This window comes from Marmota monax, unplaced genomic scaffold, assembly GCF_021218885.2.
Source record: "Marmota monax isolate L192 unplaced genomic scaffold, Marmota_monax_Labrador192_F-V1.1 WCK01_AAM20220418_F8-fsc00068, whole genome shotgun sequence".
Classification (NCBI taxonomy): domain Eukaryota; kingdom Metazoa; phylum Chordata; class Mammalia; order Rodentia; family Sciuridae; genus Marmota; species Marmota monax.
This window is the reverse complement of record NW_026692352.1, coordinates 4,607,501-4,625,716: the sequence shown is the minus strand read 5'-3', so window position 1 is coordinate 4,625,716 and position 18,216 is coordinate 4,607,501. Positions and strand designations below refer to the sequence as shown.

The 18,216-nt window shown below is 38.2% G+C and overlaps 1 protein-coding gene across 3 annotated transcripts in view; it reads left to right on the top strand.

Moving 5' to 3' along the window:
- C2cd3 (C2 domain containing 3 centriole elongation regulator) overlaps positions 1–18,216 on the top strand; it is a 145,959-nt gene that overhangs the window by 18,110 nt on the left and 109,633 nt on the right. For all 3 annotated transcript variants that reach the window (XR_006851286.2, XM_046441952.2, XM_046441951.2), the window contains exons 4-5: positions 10,988–11,211; positions 11,917–12,164. Coding sequence is in view for 2 of the 3 variants with exons in the window: in XM_046441952.2 (XP_046297908.1) it covers positions 10,988–11,211; positions 11,917–12,164 (472 nt within the window). In the remaining variant the exon portion in view is untranslated. The remainder of the gene's footprint in view (positions 1–10,987; positions 11,212–11,916; positions 12,165–18,216) is intronic.

Here is an 18,216-nt window from a genome sequence, read left to right as displayed (position 1 = left end):
TGGAGGAAGTATATGGTATATTTATAGTATATGTGGATGGGTGTAGGCTTCAGAAGAGGAATGATATATTTAACAGAAGAGGAGTGCTGGTGTGTAGATAGCATCAGAAAAAAGTAAGTCAATGTTTCTTATCCTGGAAAGTGGAAGTTTCCATTGGAGAAGACTTTAGAGAACTGAGGGCCTTTTAAGAAAGATATGTCCAATTAAAGGGATGAAATAGTTTTATAACATAGAAAATCTGGCTATGGTGGTAGAACATGTGCTTAGCACGTGTGAGGCTGTTTTAGTTAGCTTCTGTGTCACTATGACCAAAATACCCTGTAAGAACAATTTAGAGGAGGAAAAGTTTATTGGACTCATACTTTCAGAGGTTCAATACATACATGATGAGCTCCATTGCTCTGGGCCCAAGGTAAAGGAGCGCATCATAGTGAAGGGCCCAGAAAGGAAAGCTGCTCAGCTCATGGCAAATCAGAAAAGTAGGAAAGAGGGACCACAGGGAAGATGCATCCTTCCAGAATATATCCCCCAGTGATCCACCTCACCAGCCACGCCTCTCCTGCCTACAGTCAGACCTTTCAAACTATGATAGACTTGATTAGGAGACAGCTCTCATAATCCAATCATTTTACCTCTGAATATTCCTTCACAGGAGCTTTGGGGGGACACCTCACATCCAAACCATAACAAAGGCCCTTTGTTTAATCCCCAGCACCCAAAGAAAGAAGAAAGAAAAAGAAAAGTAAAAAAGAAAAGCTGCAGGGCTCAATATTGGAGTTGGCAGAGGAGTAAGCATAAGGGTGAGCCATGATTGGCAGGGAGACGACTGAGGTGAACTGAAATGAAGATAGAGGACATGCGTGCAGGATTATATTTGGTACATTATGGAAAGAGAGGGTTAAGAGTAGAGATCCAAAGGATAGGAATTGATTGAACAATATTCTGTTTTCTGTCTCCAAATTTAGACAAATGCTCTTCCTTCTACCTATAAGGTTTTACTTCAAATTCCCTCAGCTTTATTTAACTTACTCATGTTTGAGATTCTTAACTCAGATGTTTATATTACACTCCTGGAAACCATCTCTGGTACTCTTTCCTCACCTTTTCCCAAGCTCAAACCTCTTCTTAGTATTCCTATAGCATCTATATATATCCTTATCTTAGTGCTCACCATTTTATATTAAATACCTTAAAGTTCCCTTACAAAATAATATGATTCCTTGGGTTAGGATCCATGTTTTAGTCATCTCTTTGCCTCAGACAGGTAGCTCAGAGCCTTGCACAGAGCTGGTATCAACCAATATTTGTATAACTGAGTTAGGCCAGCCCTTAAATTTTGATTAGTAAGATGGATGTAGACAATGCCTGGAATTTCTTTCGCCTTTTCACCAATGGTAGAATAGGCCCATGAGTTGTTTTGCTAATGATTCAGATATGCTTAAGGCACAAACAAAACTCAGTAGCCAGTCAGCAGTTTATTATTAAGGCCAGGACTTAGACTGTATCCCCAGTGTCTCCTTTGTTTCTGGAATGCAGTGGTAGTCTTTGCAAGTGATGAATGGTAAGGGAACACTTCCTGACTTTTGCATTTGGGCAGCCAGGATTTTAGGTGATGCTATTACAATAACCATTGCTCAGATTATTCATCCCACTACATTCCTATCATTTGTCTTTGTAGGAAAATCTGATGATGAATAGATTTGAAGGATTGTATATTGCCTGGTTCATGAACAGAATTCTCTTCATCAGAATCTAGGCATATTTTATTGGGTTTATGTCTTGGCAATTTCCCTACACAGAATATTCCATTGACCTTCCCAGAGATAGCTTAAAACTTATTATAACTACAATTTTTCATTTTTGTGTTCAATAATTCATCATTATTTGATTCTCCTGGGCTGCTTACACAATTCCTTCTGCTTTCTGACCTTGAACTTACAATATTGCTATTCTTTCTTTTGGAATATATTCCTCAATTTCACCTGCAGAGTTTTACTTTAGACTTTTTTTTTTTTAATCCTCTAATAAGCTTTCTTCTTAGGATTGAAAACCCTTTTAATAGTGAACTTAAAGGAATGAAAAACTAAGTAAATTTATTTTTTTTCTTTTTCTCACTGTGTTACTCAGACTGGCCCCAAATTCCTGGGTTCATGCAATCTTTCCACTTCTACCTACTGAGCATCTGGGACTATAGTCACATGCCACCACATCAAATAGAAACTTCTTTTTCAATTTTAGTGTTTCTCCCTTCTCACTGTCTCTCTTCTCCATCATAGAACTAGGGGCTTATTTTTCCCCAGCAACTAATGAGAAGAATGCGGAAGGTGCCATGCCTTCTCATTAGTGTACTAGGTTTGAGTACCAAGAGTGTGGTACTATTAATTAGTCAATCAAAAATTGAAGAAGGGGGCTGGGATTGTGGCTCAGTGGTAGAGCGCTCGCCTCGCACGTGCGAGACCCTGGGTTCAATCACCAGCACCACTGCCGCATTCTTGCTGGGCACAATCAGGAGCCACTTGTCAAAAGAAACTAACTTTATTTTTAGAACCACACACGCCAAACAAAACAGCCTCTCAGGAAAAACCCTCAGAGCCTCAACTGCCACCACCGGCTTTCCACAAGCCTCTCTCTCCCACACAAGCTTCTCTCCACCTCCCACAATCCTCCTGCTCTTGAGGCCGATTGGCTGGGTCACGTGGGCGGAGCCAAAAAAGTCCCCCAATGAGCAGCTCCGTGGTCTGAAAGGGCAGGGAAACAGCCCAATGAGCATCACCGCAGAGGAGCCAATCAGCTAGATGTTGCTGGGGCCGCTGTGAGCCAATCATGAGCCGGCAGCTGGAAGTTTGCTGGCAGCTGGAAGTTTGCTGGGGCCCCTTCGGCTGTGGCTCTCAACATCTCCCCCTCTCTGTTTAAACAACAAGCATGTGGCTTAGGGACCGTGCCTGCCTTAGGTTGTCCAATAGTACATATGGTCCTTAGGTTGGTACCATTGCAATTGGATCTTACCCGTCACTGACTACCGGTCCAGTATACAGCCACACCTGTGGAGAGGTCTTTGTACCAGCGGGGGGGTGAGGTTCTTTGCCTCACCTCTGTTGGCCCCCAAATTTTAGCTGGACGATCATGACAAGCAGAAGGGAGGAAGATACACCAAGCCAATTGACGGCTCCTTTTGGAAAAATTGTACCACCAATGACATCATCAGCAAAAATACCCCAACACTACCACAAGTCGCTGCACCAACAGATAGTTCACAATGCATACAGGTGAGCTCACAATGTGTCCAGGCAAGTTCTGCAAGCAGTTCAGTGATGGCTATTGTAGAAGCTGTAGATTGGTTTTATCTTTGACTTCACCAGCACTGGGATGAAGATAGGAATTCTGGCAATAATGGCTAAAGAAAAAATTATGTAACATTCCAGAAGGCACTAAAAGAAAACAATTTTCTTAACAATTTACATTGTCTTCACCGGCACTGGGATGAAGATAGGAATTCTGGCAATAATGGATAAAGAAAAAATTATGTAACATTACAGAAGGCACTAAAAGAAAACAATTTTCTTAACAATTTACATTGTCTTTAAGAGAATTATTAAATATAATGAAAAGGAAAGGTGAAAGTAAACAAACAGATCTGTTAACCTTCTTTTTTGTTTACATATTAAAACAATCCTCAACAGTTGTTTACCCAATTTAAATTAAACCATATAAATCACGTGAGAAAAAATATTTGGATCCATTTTATCATGAGTGCTCATCATATATGATATATGGACATACGTACATTCAAACATATAACACAAAACACAAGTGTGCACACATAATATAATACATACAACACATAGCATTATAGTAAAGGCCTTATAACTTTTTACAGGTGAAATCTCCATTGCAATGTTTAAAAACTCTATAGTCGAAAAATAGAACTGATCAGCAAAACATTAACCTAGGTCTGTATGAGCTCAAAAAACAAAATAGAACTTCATGATATGGCAAAGGGCAATAATAAAATAGATATTGAAAAAAGCATCCTGGTTCTGTTGCAGATGTAAGAATAGCCAAACTGGAGTTTTGGATATCAGTTGTTATGGATTTGAGCCAAATCATCTTCTTTTTGGTCTGTAGAAATCGCTTTAGTTAATCTTTCTGGAATCCAAATCGGCTGCTGTTCTCCCTGTGGAAACACATAAACAGACCCCCGACTCCAGACAATCACTGGGTCAGGACCTTGGTTAATCTCTCTGGAATCCAAATCGGCTGCTGTTCTCCCTGTGGAAACACACAAACAGACCCCCGACTCCAGACAATTACTGGGTCAGGACCTTTCCATTGTCCTGTTAGAATATCCTTCCAAAGTACCTTGGGCTTATGCACATTTTTTGGACACATATGCCTTTCCGCAGCACTAAGTCCTGATGAATCCAAATTTAAAAAGTTTAGAGTAAAAAGGGTTATTTTAAGTTTATCTTTCGGGAATATATACCCCTTCCCAATTCCTTCTTTTTGCTTTAATAAGTACATTTTAATAGTTTGATGAGCTCTTTCAACTATGCCTTGTCCCTGTGGATTGTATGGGATTCCTGTTATATGAGTAATGCCAAATGTTGAGCAAAATTGTTTAAAAGAGGTAGCAGTATAACCAGGGGCATTATCTGTTTTTAACTGTTTTGGAACACCCACAGTGGCAAAATTTTGTAAGCAATGAGCTATAACATCTTTAGTTTTTTCTCCGGCATGAAGGGAGCCCATCAAAAATCCAGAAGAAGTATCAACTGTAACATGCAAATATTTTAATTTTCCAAATTCTGGCAAGTGTGTGACGTCCATCTGCCAAATATGGTTAGGTATCAATCCTCTAGGATTGACTCCAAGATTAACTTGTGGTAAAAAGGTCACACAATTTTGACATTGTTTTATTATTTGTCTAGCTTGTTCCTTAGTTATTTTAAAACGCTTTTGTAAAGTATTAGCATTGACATGGAACTTTTTATGAAAATTTATAGCTTCTTCTAGTGTAGAAAAAATATGTATGTCATGTGTAGTTTTATCTGCTAAATCATTGCCCAAACTAAGGGCTCCAGGCAATCCTGTATGTGCCCTGATATGTCCTATAAAGAATGGATCTTTTCTGTCCCAGATTAGACTTTGTATAGTGGAAAGCAAAGAGAAAACAGTAGAAGAAGGGGAAATCCTACCAGCATCTTCAAGAGATACTACAGCATTAACTACATACTGACTATCAGAAAATAAATTAAATACAGAATCTTTAAACATCACAAAAGCTTGTAAAACTGCATTAAGCTCTACCTTTTGAGCTGATTGTTTGGGTACTAAAAATGTAAAAGTTTGATCAGGGGTAACTACTGCTGCTGTACCATTATTTGAACCATCAGTGAATATATTTGGAGCATTCATGATAGGTGTTTTTCTTGTCATTTTTGGAAAAATTACAGGATGCAATGACCAAAAAGACAATAAAGGATTAGATGGTAAGTGGTTATCAAATGAAACATTAGATTTGCACAAGATTATTGCCCAAGTATTTAACTCATTAGCTAACTCATCAATTTGATTCATAGTATATGGAGTAATAATTTTATTGGGAGAAATTCCAAACACTCCCTTTGCTGCTTTTATTCCTTTGAGTATTAATTGTCCTACAGCCTCAGGATACCTAGTAAGAATAGTGTTAGGAGAATAAGATAAATGCATCCATAATAATGGACCTTCTTGCCAAAATACTCCTGTAGGAATATTTTTTGTTGGTAGTACAATAAATAATAAAGGCAAACTTATATCAATTCTATCCAAATGCATATTTTCCACATATGTTTCAATGATTTTTAATGCCTTTCTTGCTTCAGGCGTTAACATTCGGGGTGAATTTGGATCTGATGGACCTTTTAGGATATCAAATAAAGGTCCCAACTCTCCTGTTGGTATACCTAAATAAGGCCTTATCCAATTTATGTCTCCTAATAACTTTTGAAAGTCATTAAGTGATTTGAGTTGATCTACTCGTATTTGAATTTTTGGTGGACGGACCATGGTTGAGGATAATAGAACTCCTAAATAATTAATTGGAAAATTTAATTGTACTTTATCTATTGCTATCTCTAGATTATAATTTTTTAATAAGTTTGTAAGTGTGGCATAACATTCTAGCAATGTGTTTTTATCTTTGTGTGCTAATAATACATCATCCATATAGTGAAATATTTGTAGTTCAGGATTTTGATTTCTAAGTGGCTGGATTACTTTGTTAACATAAATTTGACACATAGTTGGGCTGTTAGCCATCCCTTGAGGGAGTACTTTCCATTCATATCTCTGATCAGGACCTTCATGATTCAGTGCAGGGATAGTAAATGCAAAACGTGGACTATCCTCAGGATGAATTGGAATTGAAAAAAAACAATCTTTAATATCTATAACTAAAACATACCAGGTTTTTGGCAAAGCAGACAACTGAGGAATCCCTGATTGAGCAGGTCCGATAATAACCATCTCATTATTAATGGCTCTTAAATCTTGCAATAATCTCCATTTACCAGATTTCTTTTTGATGACAAAAATGGGAGTATTATGGGGAGATACAGAAGGTTGTATATGTCCTTCCGCTAATTGTTGTTTGACCAGGTCATGGGCTGCTTGTATCTTTTCTTTAGTCAGGGGCCACTGAGGAACCCATACTGGTCTTTCTGATTTCCAAGTAATTTTTATTGTCTCAGTGGCCCTTTCTGAAAATCCAACCCATGTCTTTCTGTTCCTTGATCTATTTGTATTGGTGCTGCTATACCTTGTTCTTGTTTTTCTAATCTTTTTCCTTTCCTAAAACCTTGTCTAGTCATAATAGTGGGTGCATTTTGGTTGATGTTATTTGTTAATGTCAAACCTAATTGATCTAGGACATCTCGTCCCCATAAAGTTACGGGAAGATGATCCAATACATATGGCTGTATAGTTCCTTCACATCCTTCAGGATCCTTCCAATCTAATACCATTGCACTTCTATGGGGATTAGTCGCCACTCCTAAGCCTCGAAGCGTTTGAGTGGCTTGTTGTAATGGCCAATGTTTTGGCCATTCTTGACGAGAGATGATGCTAAGGTCTGCACCTGTATCCAGTAGCCCATTAAATTCATGTCCTTGAATATTTAGTTTTAGCATGGGGCAAGAATCTAAATTTAAAGAAAGCATAGCCCAATCTACACCTGTGGAGCCTAATCCCTTGGAACCTCTTTCTACAGTACGACTGGAAAATTTATCATGTAGGCTGGGTATTATTAGTAACTGTGCTATTCTATCTCCTGGTGAAATTACTGATATACCCTTTGGAGAACTGGCTATAATTTTTATTTCACCTTCATAATCGGGATCAATTACCCCAGGACTTATCATAAGTCCTTTTAGAGTAGAAGAGCTGCGTCCCAATAATAAGCCTACTGTTCCTTTGGGAAGAGGTCCTTTCACCCCTGTGGGAATGATTTGAACTCCCATCTCTGGAGTTAGTACTGCTCTGGCGGAGGCGCAGATGTCCAACCCTGCGCTCCCTCTGGTTTGTCTGATGAGGGATCTGATGGACAATGTGTCCTGGGCACTACCCTGATGGGGTTGCTGGGTTCCTCCAGTGCTCCATATATTTGTGGTTTTGGGCCCCGGAGCATTGGGCCCCCCTGTCCATTTTTTGGCAATGGAGCCCGATGCCTTTCTCCACGATATCGTGGATAAACACCTGGTCCTTGTTCGTTTTTTGATAATGGAGTACCCTCTATGGTGGTTTGAGAACGGCATTCATTAGCCCAAAGTCTCCCTCTACGGCATCGTGGGCAAATACCTGGTATTCTACTCCTTTGATACCTAGTTTTGTTAAACCCTCCTCCAATGGGGCAATTCCTTTTAAAATGTCCTGTTTGTTCACAATTGTAGCATGTTCTTGGCCTGGCATCTAAAGCCTGTTTTACTGCAGCTGCCACGACTTGCTCTTGTTCATTAATGTCTCTACATAATTTAATATATGTGTTTAAATCTTCATGTTTCCATGGTCTAATGATATCTCTGCACCAACGATTCGCTTGCTCATAAGCCAGGTGTTTTAGTAATGGCATTGCTTGTTCTGTATTCCCAAAAACTCTGGTAGCTGTTTGAATAAGCCTATCTACAAATTCAGCATAAGGTTCATTAGCTCCTTGTATTACCTTAGATAATTGACCTTGTAAACCTCCATGTCCTTGTAAAGTCTTCCATGCCTTAATTGCATCTGCAGCAATTTGTGCATATACGCCAGGATCATATGCAATTTGTTGCTGCTGATCCTCATAAGGTCCCTTTCCTAACAACATATCTAGATTTCTCTGAGGATAACCAGCTGCTGCATTTCGCCTAGCCGTCTCCTTGCAAAATTCCTCATTGGCAACCTTCCATAACAGGTATTGTCCTCCGTTTAGCACAGCTTTACACATATTAGCCCAATCTTCTGGCGTCATGTTCAAGTTGTTAATGGATTCGACCATGCTTACAGTGAAGGGTGCTTGAGGACCATAGGTTGTTACAGCCTCTTTTAGCTGCTTCACTGTTTTGAAATTTAAAACTTGGTAAAATCGCTGCCCTCCTGCCTCAAATACAGGGCATGTTAATATTTGAGATCTTGTCTCAGGATCCCAACTATCAACTGCGGGGGTTGGGGACCTCCCAGCATATGGAGGTGGCCTTGTTAGTTGGACACTTACGTCCTCTGGTGATAGAAAGGTGTTAGTAGCAGTCTCCTGTTGTAACTTTCCCCCTGATGGCTTTTTCTGTTTTACACTTTCTTTCTCTGTCTGACTAGCTTGAGAGGCCTTCTCTTTTACTTGAATCTTTTCCTCTGTCTGACTAACTTGAGAGACCTTCTCTTTTACTTGAATCATTATGTCTTCTTCTTCCTCTACCATTGTCTGAACTGAAGGCTTTGGACTAAGCAAACAAGATATGAACATCCACAATGGCAATGTGCCAACTGGCAGAGTCCCTGGGCTTTTCTTTTCTATTCTTTTTAAATCTTCACCATGATGGTTCCATTGTGATATATTTAACAACTCCTCCTTAAAAAGCCATGGGCTACATTTTTGTATTGTATCAACGTATGCCCTGATTGTTCTTGATTTTACTGAGATGCCTCCTTCCTCTAACAATTTACTTAACACTCTTTCAGTTTGTTTTTTACTAATTTCTGATCCCGTATTTCTACTATAATACAACCCAACAAGATAACGCCTAACAAAACTGAAACAGAGTGAAACAAAATTGGAACAACACAAAATCATTATAATAGCCTCCTGAAATGTCCATCCGTCCTTTCTCCCTATCTGTTCCTCAGATGTGAGCGGTTTTTCTTCCATCTTACACATCTCCAGGGACAGGCAACTTAAAACAAAAGTGAAACAAAATAACAAAAGAAGAATCTTAAAATGGCTACCCATCCTCTCGCCCTGCCCTCAGGGGCGAGCAGTTCACTTACCCTCAGTCGCTCCCCGTGCGGGCCACCAAATGCCGCAGTCTGGCTGGGCACAATCAGGAGCCACTTGTCAAAAGAAACTAACTTTATTTTTAGAACCACACACGCCAAACAAAACAGCCTCTCAGGAAAAACCCTCAGAGCCTCAACTGCCACCACCGGCTTTCCACAAGCCTCTCTCTCCCACACAAGCTTCTTTCCACCTCCCACAATCCTCCTGCTCTTGAGGCCTATTGGCTGGGTCACGTGGAGCCAAGAAAGTCCCCCAATGAGCAGCTCCGTGGTCTGAAAGGGCAGGGAAACAGCCCAATGAGCATCACCGCAGAGGAGCCAATCAGCTAGATGTTGCTGGGGCCGAGGAGCCAATCAGTTAGATGTTGCTGGGGCCGCTGTGAGCCAATCATCAGCCGGCAGCTGGAAGTTTGCTGGCAGCTGGAAGTTTGCTGGGGCCCCTTCGGCTGTGGCTCTCAACACACCACATAAAAATAAATAAGTGAAATAAAGGTATTGTGTCCAGCTACAACTAAAAAATAATAAATAATAAAAAATTGAAGGGGCTGGGGTTGTAGCTCAGTGTCAGAATACTTGCCTTGCACATGCAAGGCACTGAGTTTGATCCTCAGCACCACATAAAAATAAATAAATAAGCCAGGCATGGTGGTGCACGCCTATAATCCCATTGGCTTAGGAGGCTGAGACAGGAGGATTGAAAGTTCAAAACCAGCCTCAGCAGTTTAGTGAGGCACTAAGCAACTCAATGAGACCCTGTCTCTAATAAAATACAAAAACAGGACTAGGGATGTGGCTCAGTGGTCGAGTGCCCCCGAGTTCAATCCCTGGTACCAAATAAATAAATAAATAAATGTATTGTGTCCATTACAACTAAAACAAAAAAATATTTAAAAAATAGGAAAAACCATGTTAAAAAATTGAAGAAGGAAATTCATGCCTTCAAGGAATTTATAATCTAATTAGGATGATAAATAAAAGATACAAATATCTTCTCCAAGCCTCTGCTTTTCTTTTTTTTCTTTTAGTCTTCAAATTAGAATAGCATGCTTTCCTGATAGGGTTATATTATCCAAAGCTTCTCTGGGTGAGTTCCTGAGCTATAGTATTCAGTACTTGCTGGTTGTATTTGATGGGTAGATACCAAATAAGTAGAAACAGAGTAGATACCAAATAAGCAGAAACATGAAGAAGGCAATGAACATAACATTTCTACTGGACATAAAGAATTAATGTTAAGATAAATTTTATATACAAAGATATAAAGCAATAAAATGTAAGGCACATTTAGAGAACTCTAAGTAATTGGTCTGACCAGGCCAAAGGGATGAAATAGAGGGGAGCATGGTGAGAGATGAGGCATCTAAAGTAGGCAGGAAATTAGACTTAATCTTGTAAGGAATGGGGAACATAATTTATATGCAGTAGGGGAGTCAAAATAGTGGATGCTAAAGAAAATTTCTGATATATTACATGTTTTTTTCAGGTTTCACTTGCCTTGGAGCCTCTATCAGAAACTTACAACAGCTACAATCCTCTTCCTATCACTGACATGGCAGAAAATGTGCTTTTACCTAAGCAGGGATCCAGAGAGAATACTGAATCCAGCCATACCCAGTTTCTGATTCCATCAAGGTCCCATGGGGTACCTACCCTCAAAAATGATGGAAAAGAATTAGGAGCCAACAGTAGTAGATCAACCACACCAAGGTAATTACTAGAGTTAATACCAGTCTGTCAGCTAACTCCCATTGTACTTGTGATTTCTTTCTTTCATTTGTGGTTAAGTGAAAAACTGAAGACAGAAATACCATCACTCATTCAGCATATAATTTTTAAGTTCCCACTGTGGTCCTGGTTCAGTATCAGGAGCCTAGAAATTAATAAGACACAGTCCCCGAGGCTGGGATTGTAGCTCAGTGGTAGAATACATAATTAGCATGCCCAGCAACAAAACCAAAAAACCCCACAATTCCTGTTTTTAGGGACTATTCACAATCTAGTGGAGAAGCCAACGTACAAATAAATAGGACCAAATAATATGTAGATGTCCATGAGGGAAAAGAGGGAAAGGAATTATTTGTGGAACAGAGTAGAATAAGAGAAGTAGATCTTTCTCTCAATTGTTTATGAAGCATTTGCTTTATATCAGGCTCTGTGCTCACCATTCCCCCATCTTTTTGTGCTAAATTCGTTATTTCATTGTTTTACTCAAGATTCAATCCCACAGCTTTAGGTAAAGCATCTGTTATTTAAGAGATGTGAAACAGTATTACAAAGTCACATTGCAAGAAAGTCACCTCTTTCAAAAGTCCAAGCTATATTGCCATCACTGATCCTCTTACTGACTCTGACAAAGTGGCATGCTACCACAATGGATTAGATACTGATGACAATGTCCTTTTTTTTAAATAGGGGAAAGGACCACTTGTACTTTGTAGAGAACTCTGATACAATAAAGGATTCTTTCTTTGGACTACAGCACCATCTTAATTCAGGACAGAGTTTAGAGTCTGTAACTATAAAAGGCAAAGCACCACGGAAGCAGATGTCTCTTCACAACAGTTCTGAATTTCAGCCTCAAATTAGATCAGTTGCCAAGAGTCATAGTGACTCCTGCATTCTTTCTTCAAACAACCCCCCTACCAAGGACCTTCTTTCAGGTGTGTATATATTTGTGAACAGAAACTAAACTATATTTATTGGGATTGCTCTGCTTATTAGCATACCTATAAAGGAGAACCAAGACTTGTGTTTGAACTAGTTAAATAAAAGACTTGCTGTGGTCTAGAATTTCTCACCATTTAACTATAGCCCTACAAGTAACTTTTTTTTTTTTCATTTTTATTTTTAATTGACACATAACAATTGTACGTATTTATGGTTTACTTTGGGACATTTCAGTGCATGATATATTATGTATAATGATCAGGTCAGGGTAATTGGCATATCTGTTACCTTGGATATTTATCTTTCTTTGTTAGGAACATTCAAACCTGTTTCTACTAGCTATTTTGAAATATTCAATTAATTATTATCAACCATAGTTATCTTATTATTACTGTAAAAATTAGAAGTTATTCTTCCTATCCAACTGTATCCTTGTATCTGTTAATCATCTCCTCTTTGTCCCTCCCCCAACACCCTTCCCAGGCTTTGATAACCACTCTTCTGTTCTCTACTACTTTGAGATCAACTTTTAAGCTTCCACATATAAATGAGAAGATACATTATTTGTCTTTCTGTTACTTTTAATTTCACTCAACCTAATGACCTCCAATTCCATCCATGTCTACCAAGGAACTTCTAAATTAGTTTCTTGTAATTGCAGACTGGGGAAGGAACTATTTAAAAGAAATTGGATATGAGGGTAGTTTTTGTCAGAGAAAAATATTAGTTCTTACTTTTCCCCAAATAATTCAAGACAGATATGTTTTTTGTATTATCAGCACCATTTACTTTTACTGTTGTACAGAGAGGATAGTACCAAATTCATTTCACATTCTGAAAACTGATAGTCTTAATGAGAATATTCAGTGCATAGCATAATTGCTAATCTTAAGCCTGGGAATTAACTTCTGTGTCGCTAAATAGAAGTAGAAAGGAGACAGGTTTACCCATATAAGGGCTTAGACTGGAGAGGGTGGGGTGGGAAGCAAATGGGAATAGAATTAAGTACCACAGGTTAGGGAGTGGTACAATGAAAGCAACTAACTGGCTTTTATTATACCATATTATTACTGTGACATTGTTAGTATGACAAGAATTTGTTTCCATCCCCACAAGTAAAATTTCCAAAATAGAATTTCTATAGCATTCATAGGAAAGTCTTTTAAATAACTACTAAGGTACATAATTCATATTAGTAAGGACATCTGGTTTGATTTTTGTTTGTTTTTGTTCTTGTTTTTTGTGTTGCTGAGTATTGAACCCAGGGCCTTACACTGTACCACAGAGCTGTGTATCAAGCCTGGTATTTTTTTTTAATGAAGAAAACATTCTGTTCATAGTTTTTCAACGGAAATGTCTATTTTAAAAAATATATTCCAAGACTATAGTCCATTTATTTTAGTCTTTAACACAAAGACTCCATTAACAAGAAAGAAAATTGACCCAGTATTCTCAGTGCTTGTTGAGTTATACTTGGAATATTTTGTATAGACTAGGATACCAGACTTGGAAAAAGTTAAGTGGTTATTTGTTCAGCATCTACCAAATGTTTGTCATTCTTCTGTGTGTCAGGAATACAGCAGTTTAATTTCGTTTCTAAAAAGACATACATTCCTTTCTTATGGATCTTATATCCTGAATGGGAAGGCAAATTATAAACTAGATAAATAAATATGTAGTATCAGATGGTGATAATGGCAAATGGGGGGAAATGAAGCAAGGAAGGTGAAAGAAAGACTTATTTGTTTTATGTAGGTTTGGTAAATCATTTATTATTTTTGGTACAGGGGGTTGAACCCAGGGGTGCTCAAGCACTGAACTATATCCCCTGCCTTTTTGTGTGTTTGTTTCTCACAGAGTCTTGCAAAATTGCCCAACCTGGCCTCCAATTTCTGCCTCAGCTTCCTGAGTCACTGGGATTATTTAGCACCCAGCATTAAAGGAAGGCCTCATTAAGTAGGTAGCATTACAGATCTAAAGATGATGGAGGCTGGAGGTGTAACTCATTGGTAGAGCACTTAACTAGCATGTGTGAGGCACTGCGTTTGAACCCCAGCACCACACAAACACACACACACACACACAAACACATAAAAATTCCTTCTAAGGAGAGTAACTAGGCTGATAAGGAGAAAGAACCAACAAGAGCTATTTAGCCTGGAGAAAACAGCTACCATTTATTGAGCACTAATTATGTGCTAGGTACTATTCAAAGTGCTTTACACCCAGAATCTTAGAAAAACCACTGTGCGGTAGGGATTATATCCCCATTTTAAAATGAAGACATAGGCTAAGAGTTAGAAAACTTCTGCCTTGTCAAAAGGGGCAGTTGCTCCTCAGTTTGTCTTAGGTCCTAAGGCAAAGCCCCCTGCTTCACCCTGCCCTGGTAAGTTCATTGTTTACCTAGGCATGACTGTATTATTTATTATTATTATGATTTTAATCAAGATTATACTGATTTTTGGCTGGGGTTGTGGCTCAGTGGTAGAGTGCTTGCCTAGCACGTGTGAGGCACTGGGCTTGATTCTCAGCACCTCATATAAATAAATTAAATAAAGGGTTCATTGACAACTACGAAAATATTAAAAAAAAAAAAAAAAGATTAACATTAAACAGATACATGAGGTGGGATGGAAAGGGAGAGAAAAGGGAAATTGCATGGTAATGGAGGGAGACCCTCATTGTTATACAAAATTACATATAAGAGGTTGTGAGGGGAATGGGAAAATAAACAAGGAGAGATATGAATTACAGTGGATGGGGTAGAGAGAGAAGATGGGAGGGGAGGGAGGGGGGATGGTAGAGGATAGGAAAGGTAGCAGAATACAACAGTTACTAATAGGGCATTATGTAAAAATGTGGATGTGTAAGCGATGTGATTCTGCAATCTGTATTTGGGGTAAAATTGGGAGTTCATAACCAACTTGAATCTAATGTATGAAATATGATATGTCAAGAGCTTTATAATGTTTTGAACAACCAATAAAAAAAACTAAAAAAAAAAAAAAAAGACTATACTGGCCAATTGTTCAAGCCAAACAAAATATGCCAGGCACAACTCCTGGCCTGCCAATGTGCAACCTCTTCTATAATCTTCTAGGATCAGTGGGTTTAAAGATGGAACAAAACAGATGGTAGCTGACTCTGAGTTAATAATCTGACATATGCAAAAATGTGAGAGGACCACTTCAAAAGGTTATAAATTCTACACCACTGTAAATAGTCAGGCATGGGCTGGAGATGTGATGATCCTCTTGCATATTGGATTAAATTTCAAGTAGACATTTGGATGGAATCTTTAAAAGTCTATTCCAAACACAGGATTCTAGAGAACTAAGATTAACTGGGCTACTGCCATAGGACTAGGGCTGATGTCCCAGGAGGGACACAATAAATAGCTAAGCCCAATGATTTTTCTGGTCTTTATTGTACTAATATACCAGAAAGTGGGAAGTGATGCGGAATGATTCAGGCAGCTAGCTTGTATTTCTGAAATACCAACTACACATTTTGTTTACATACCTGGTTTAGCCAGGGCTGTACCCATGGCATGTAGGAAATAAGTAAGGGAAATATTTGTCCTGAACATGCCAGAGTGCTATATTAGTGTGTGCACAAAGTGGTTATTAAATTAAGGTGCAGGAAGATTCCATGACAGTCTTTATACTGTGAGATACCAGCTTCTCGCTGAAAAGTCAATATAAAATATTCTAAGTCTAAGGTATGTCATAAAAGATTTATGACATCAAAAAATCTTTTCCAAAAAATGGCTGTTTCAACAGTGAAACCACTTGGAGGCTAATGACTTGTGCATAGATTTCTCTCATTTATCTTCCTTAATGTTTATTCCACTTAAAACCTGCTTTGGAAAGTATCTTAGGTACCAATTCCCATTCAGATTCAAAGGACTCAATAAATTGTTCTTCAATATTATCATCCCCAACGGAGTTTTTATTTATCAGAGATGAAAAATAAGCTCAATTCATTATTTTTCATGTGTCTGTCTTGTGTCAGTCTTGTTCTTAATTTTAGGGTTATAATGATAAATGTTTTAGCCCCTGCCCTTAAGGAATTTATTTTAGTAAAGGAGATAGATTTAAAAGCAAATCACAATTATGTATAAATAGATACAGCAATGGAAGTATTCATTAAAACATTTTATCAAATGCCTGATATATGCCAGACACTGTACCAGATACCATGAGTACAAAGACCAGAAAAAACCAACCCAGAATTATAAATTAGGTAAAAACAACAGTTAACATTACTGCATGATAAATTCTTTGATAAAGTTTAAATACCAGGGATTCTGAGAGCACAGAGGAGATATTTTGACTTAAGGAACTGATAATAAAGATATTGTGTTAGCTAGCTTTTTCATCACTATAACTAAAACACCTGGCAAGAACAATTTACAGGAAAAAGTTTATTTGGAACTCACAGTTTCAGAGATCTCATTCCATAGATAGCCAAGTCCTTCAGGGCTCTGAACCTAGGGTGAGGCAGCACATCATGGGGGAAGAGTTCTGATGAAGGAAAACTGCTCTCTCATTGCAACAAGGAAGCAGAGATCAGCCAGGTACAGTGGCTCACACCTGTAATCCCAGCAACTGAGGAGACTGAGGCAGGAGGATCACAAGTTTAAGGTCAGCCTCAGCAACTTAGCAAGGCCCTAAGCGACTTAGTGAGACCTTGTCTCAAAATAAAAATAAAAAGGTTGGGGATGTAGCTCAGTGATAAAGCACCCTTAGATTCAATCCACAGTACCAAAAGAAAAAAAAAATGTCTTTAAAGGAAGGAGAGATCCAGGAAAAGGAGAAAGAACCATAAGGAAGATGCATCCTTCCATGGCATGCCCCCCAGTGGCCCACCTTCTTCAGCCATTCTCCACCTACCTACAGTTACCATCTAATCAGTCCATTCAAACTAGGATTAGGTTACAGTTCTTGTCATGTTACCACTGACTATTACTGCATTAACAGAAGCTTTTGGGGGACACCTTATATCCAAATCATAACAGATATGGATACATAATAAAGTACCAAGGCTGTTACCTCCTTAGGAACATTTTAAGTATCAGAAGAAAAGGTTATTGTAACATGGCCTTAAAAATCAAACATTGCTTGTCATTAACCTCTTTATTTATCCACCTTATTAAAGAACTTTAAACCATATCAAATAAAGCCAGTATCAACTAAACTAAAAGGAAAAGCATCCTATTGCATACTAAGGTTCTTTAAATGGAAGACTTTTATATCTAACCAGATTTTCAATTTTGGTAGACCATGTTTTCTTCACCCTCAGAGAATAAACAAGCCAAATCTCTTTGGGATGCAGACGTTTTCTAGCTGAATCCCAAAGAGATTTTCTTTCTTTTAATAAAAAAATAAATAAAATGAATTCTTAATATAATACTGTGTAGCCATTACTTACTGAGAAAAAGTTAGTATGTTAAGTGGAAAAGTAGTTATAAAACACAATCTATAATATGCAATTTTTGCAAAAGAAATGGATATACAGACACACATATGCATAGATAAAAACTACAAGACACATCAAAATATTAATAATCATTAACTATTTTTGGTACCAGGGATTGAACCCAGGAGCGCTTAACCACTGAGCCATATCCCACATCCCCAAGCCCTTTTTGTATTTTTTGAGACAGGGTCTCACAAAAGTGCTTAGGGCCCTGCTAAGTTACCGAGGCTGGCTTTGAACTCACAATTCTCCTGCCTCAGCCTCCCAAGCCACTGGAATTACAGGCATGTGCCACCATGCCTGGCAAATAATCAGTATTCTTGATTTGTAATATTAATGGGTATATTAATTTTCTATGGCTGCAAAACAACCACAAACTTGACACTTCAAACAATACCCATTTGTTATCTCATAATTCTATATGTCAGAAGTAGTTATAAAACAGAATATACAATATGCCATTTTTGCAAAAGAAATATACAATATGCCATTCTTTTGCAAAAATGGCATATTGTATATTCTGTTTATAACTACTAAAGTCTTCCATTTAAATTATATCTATGC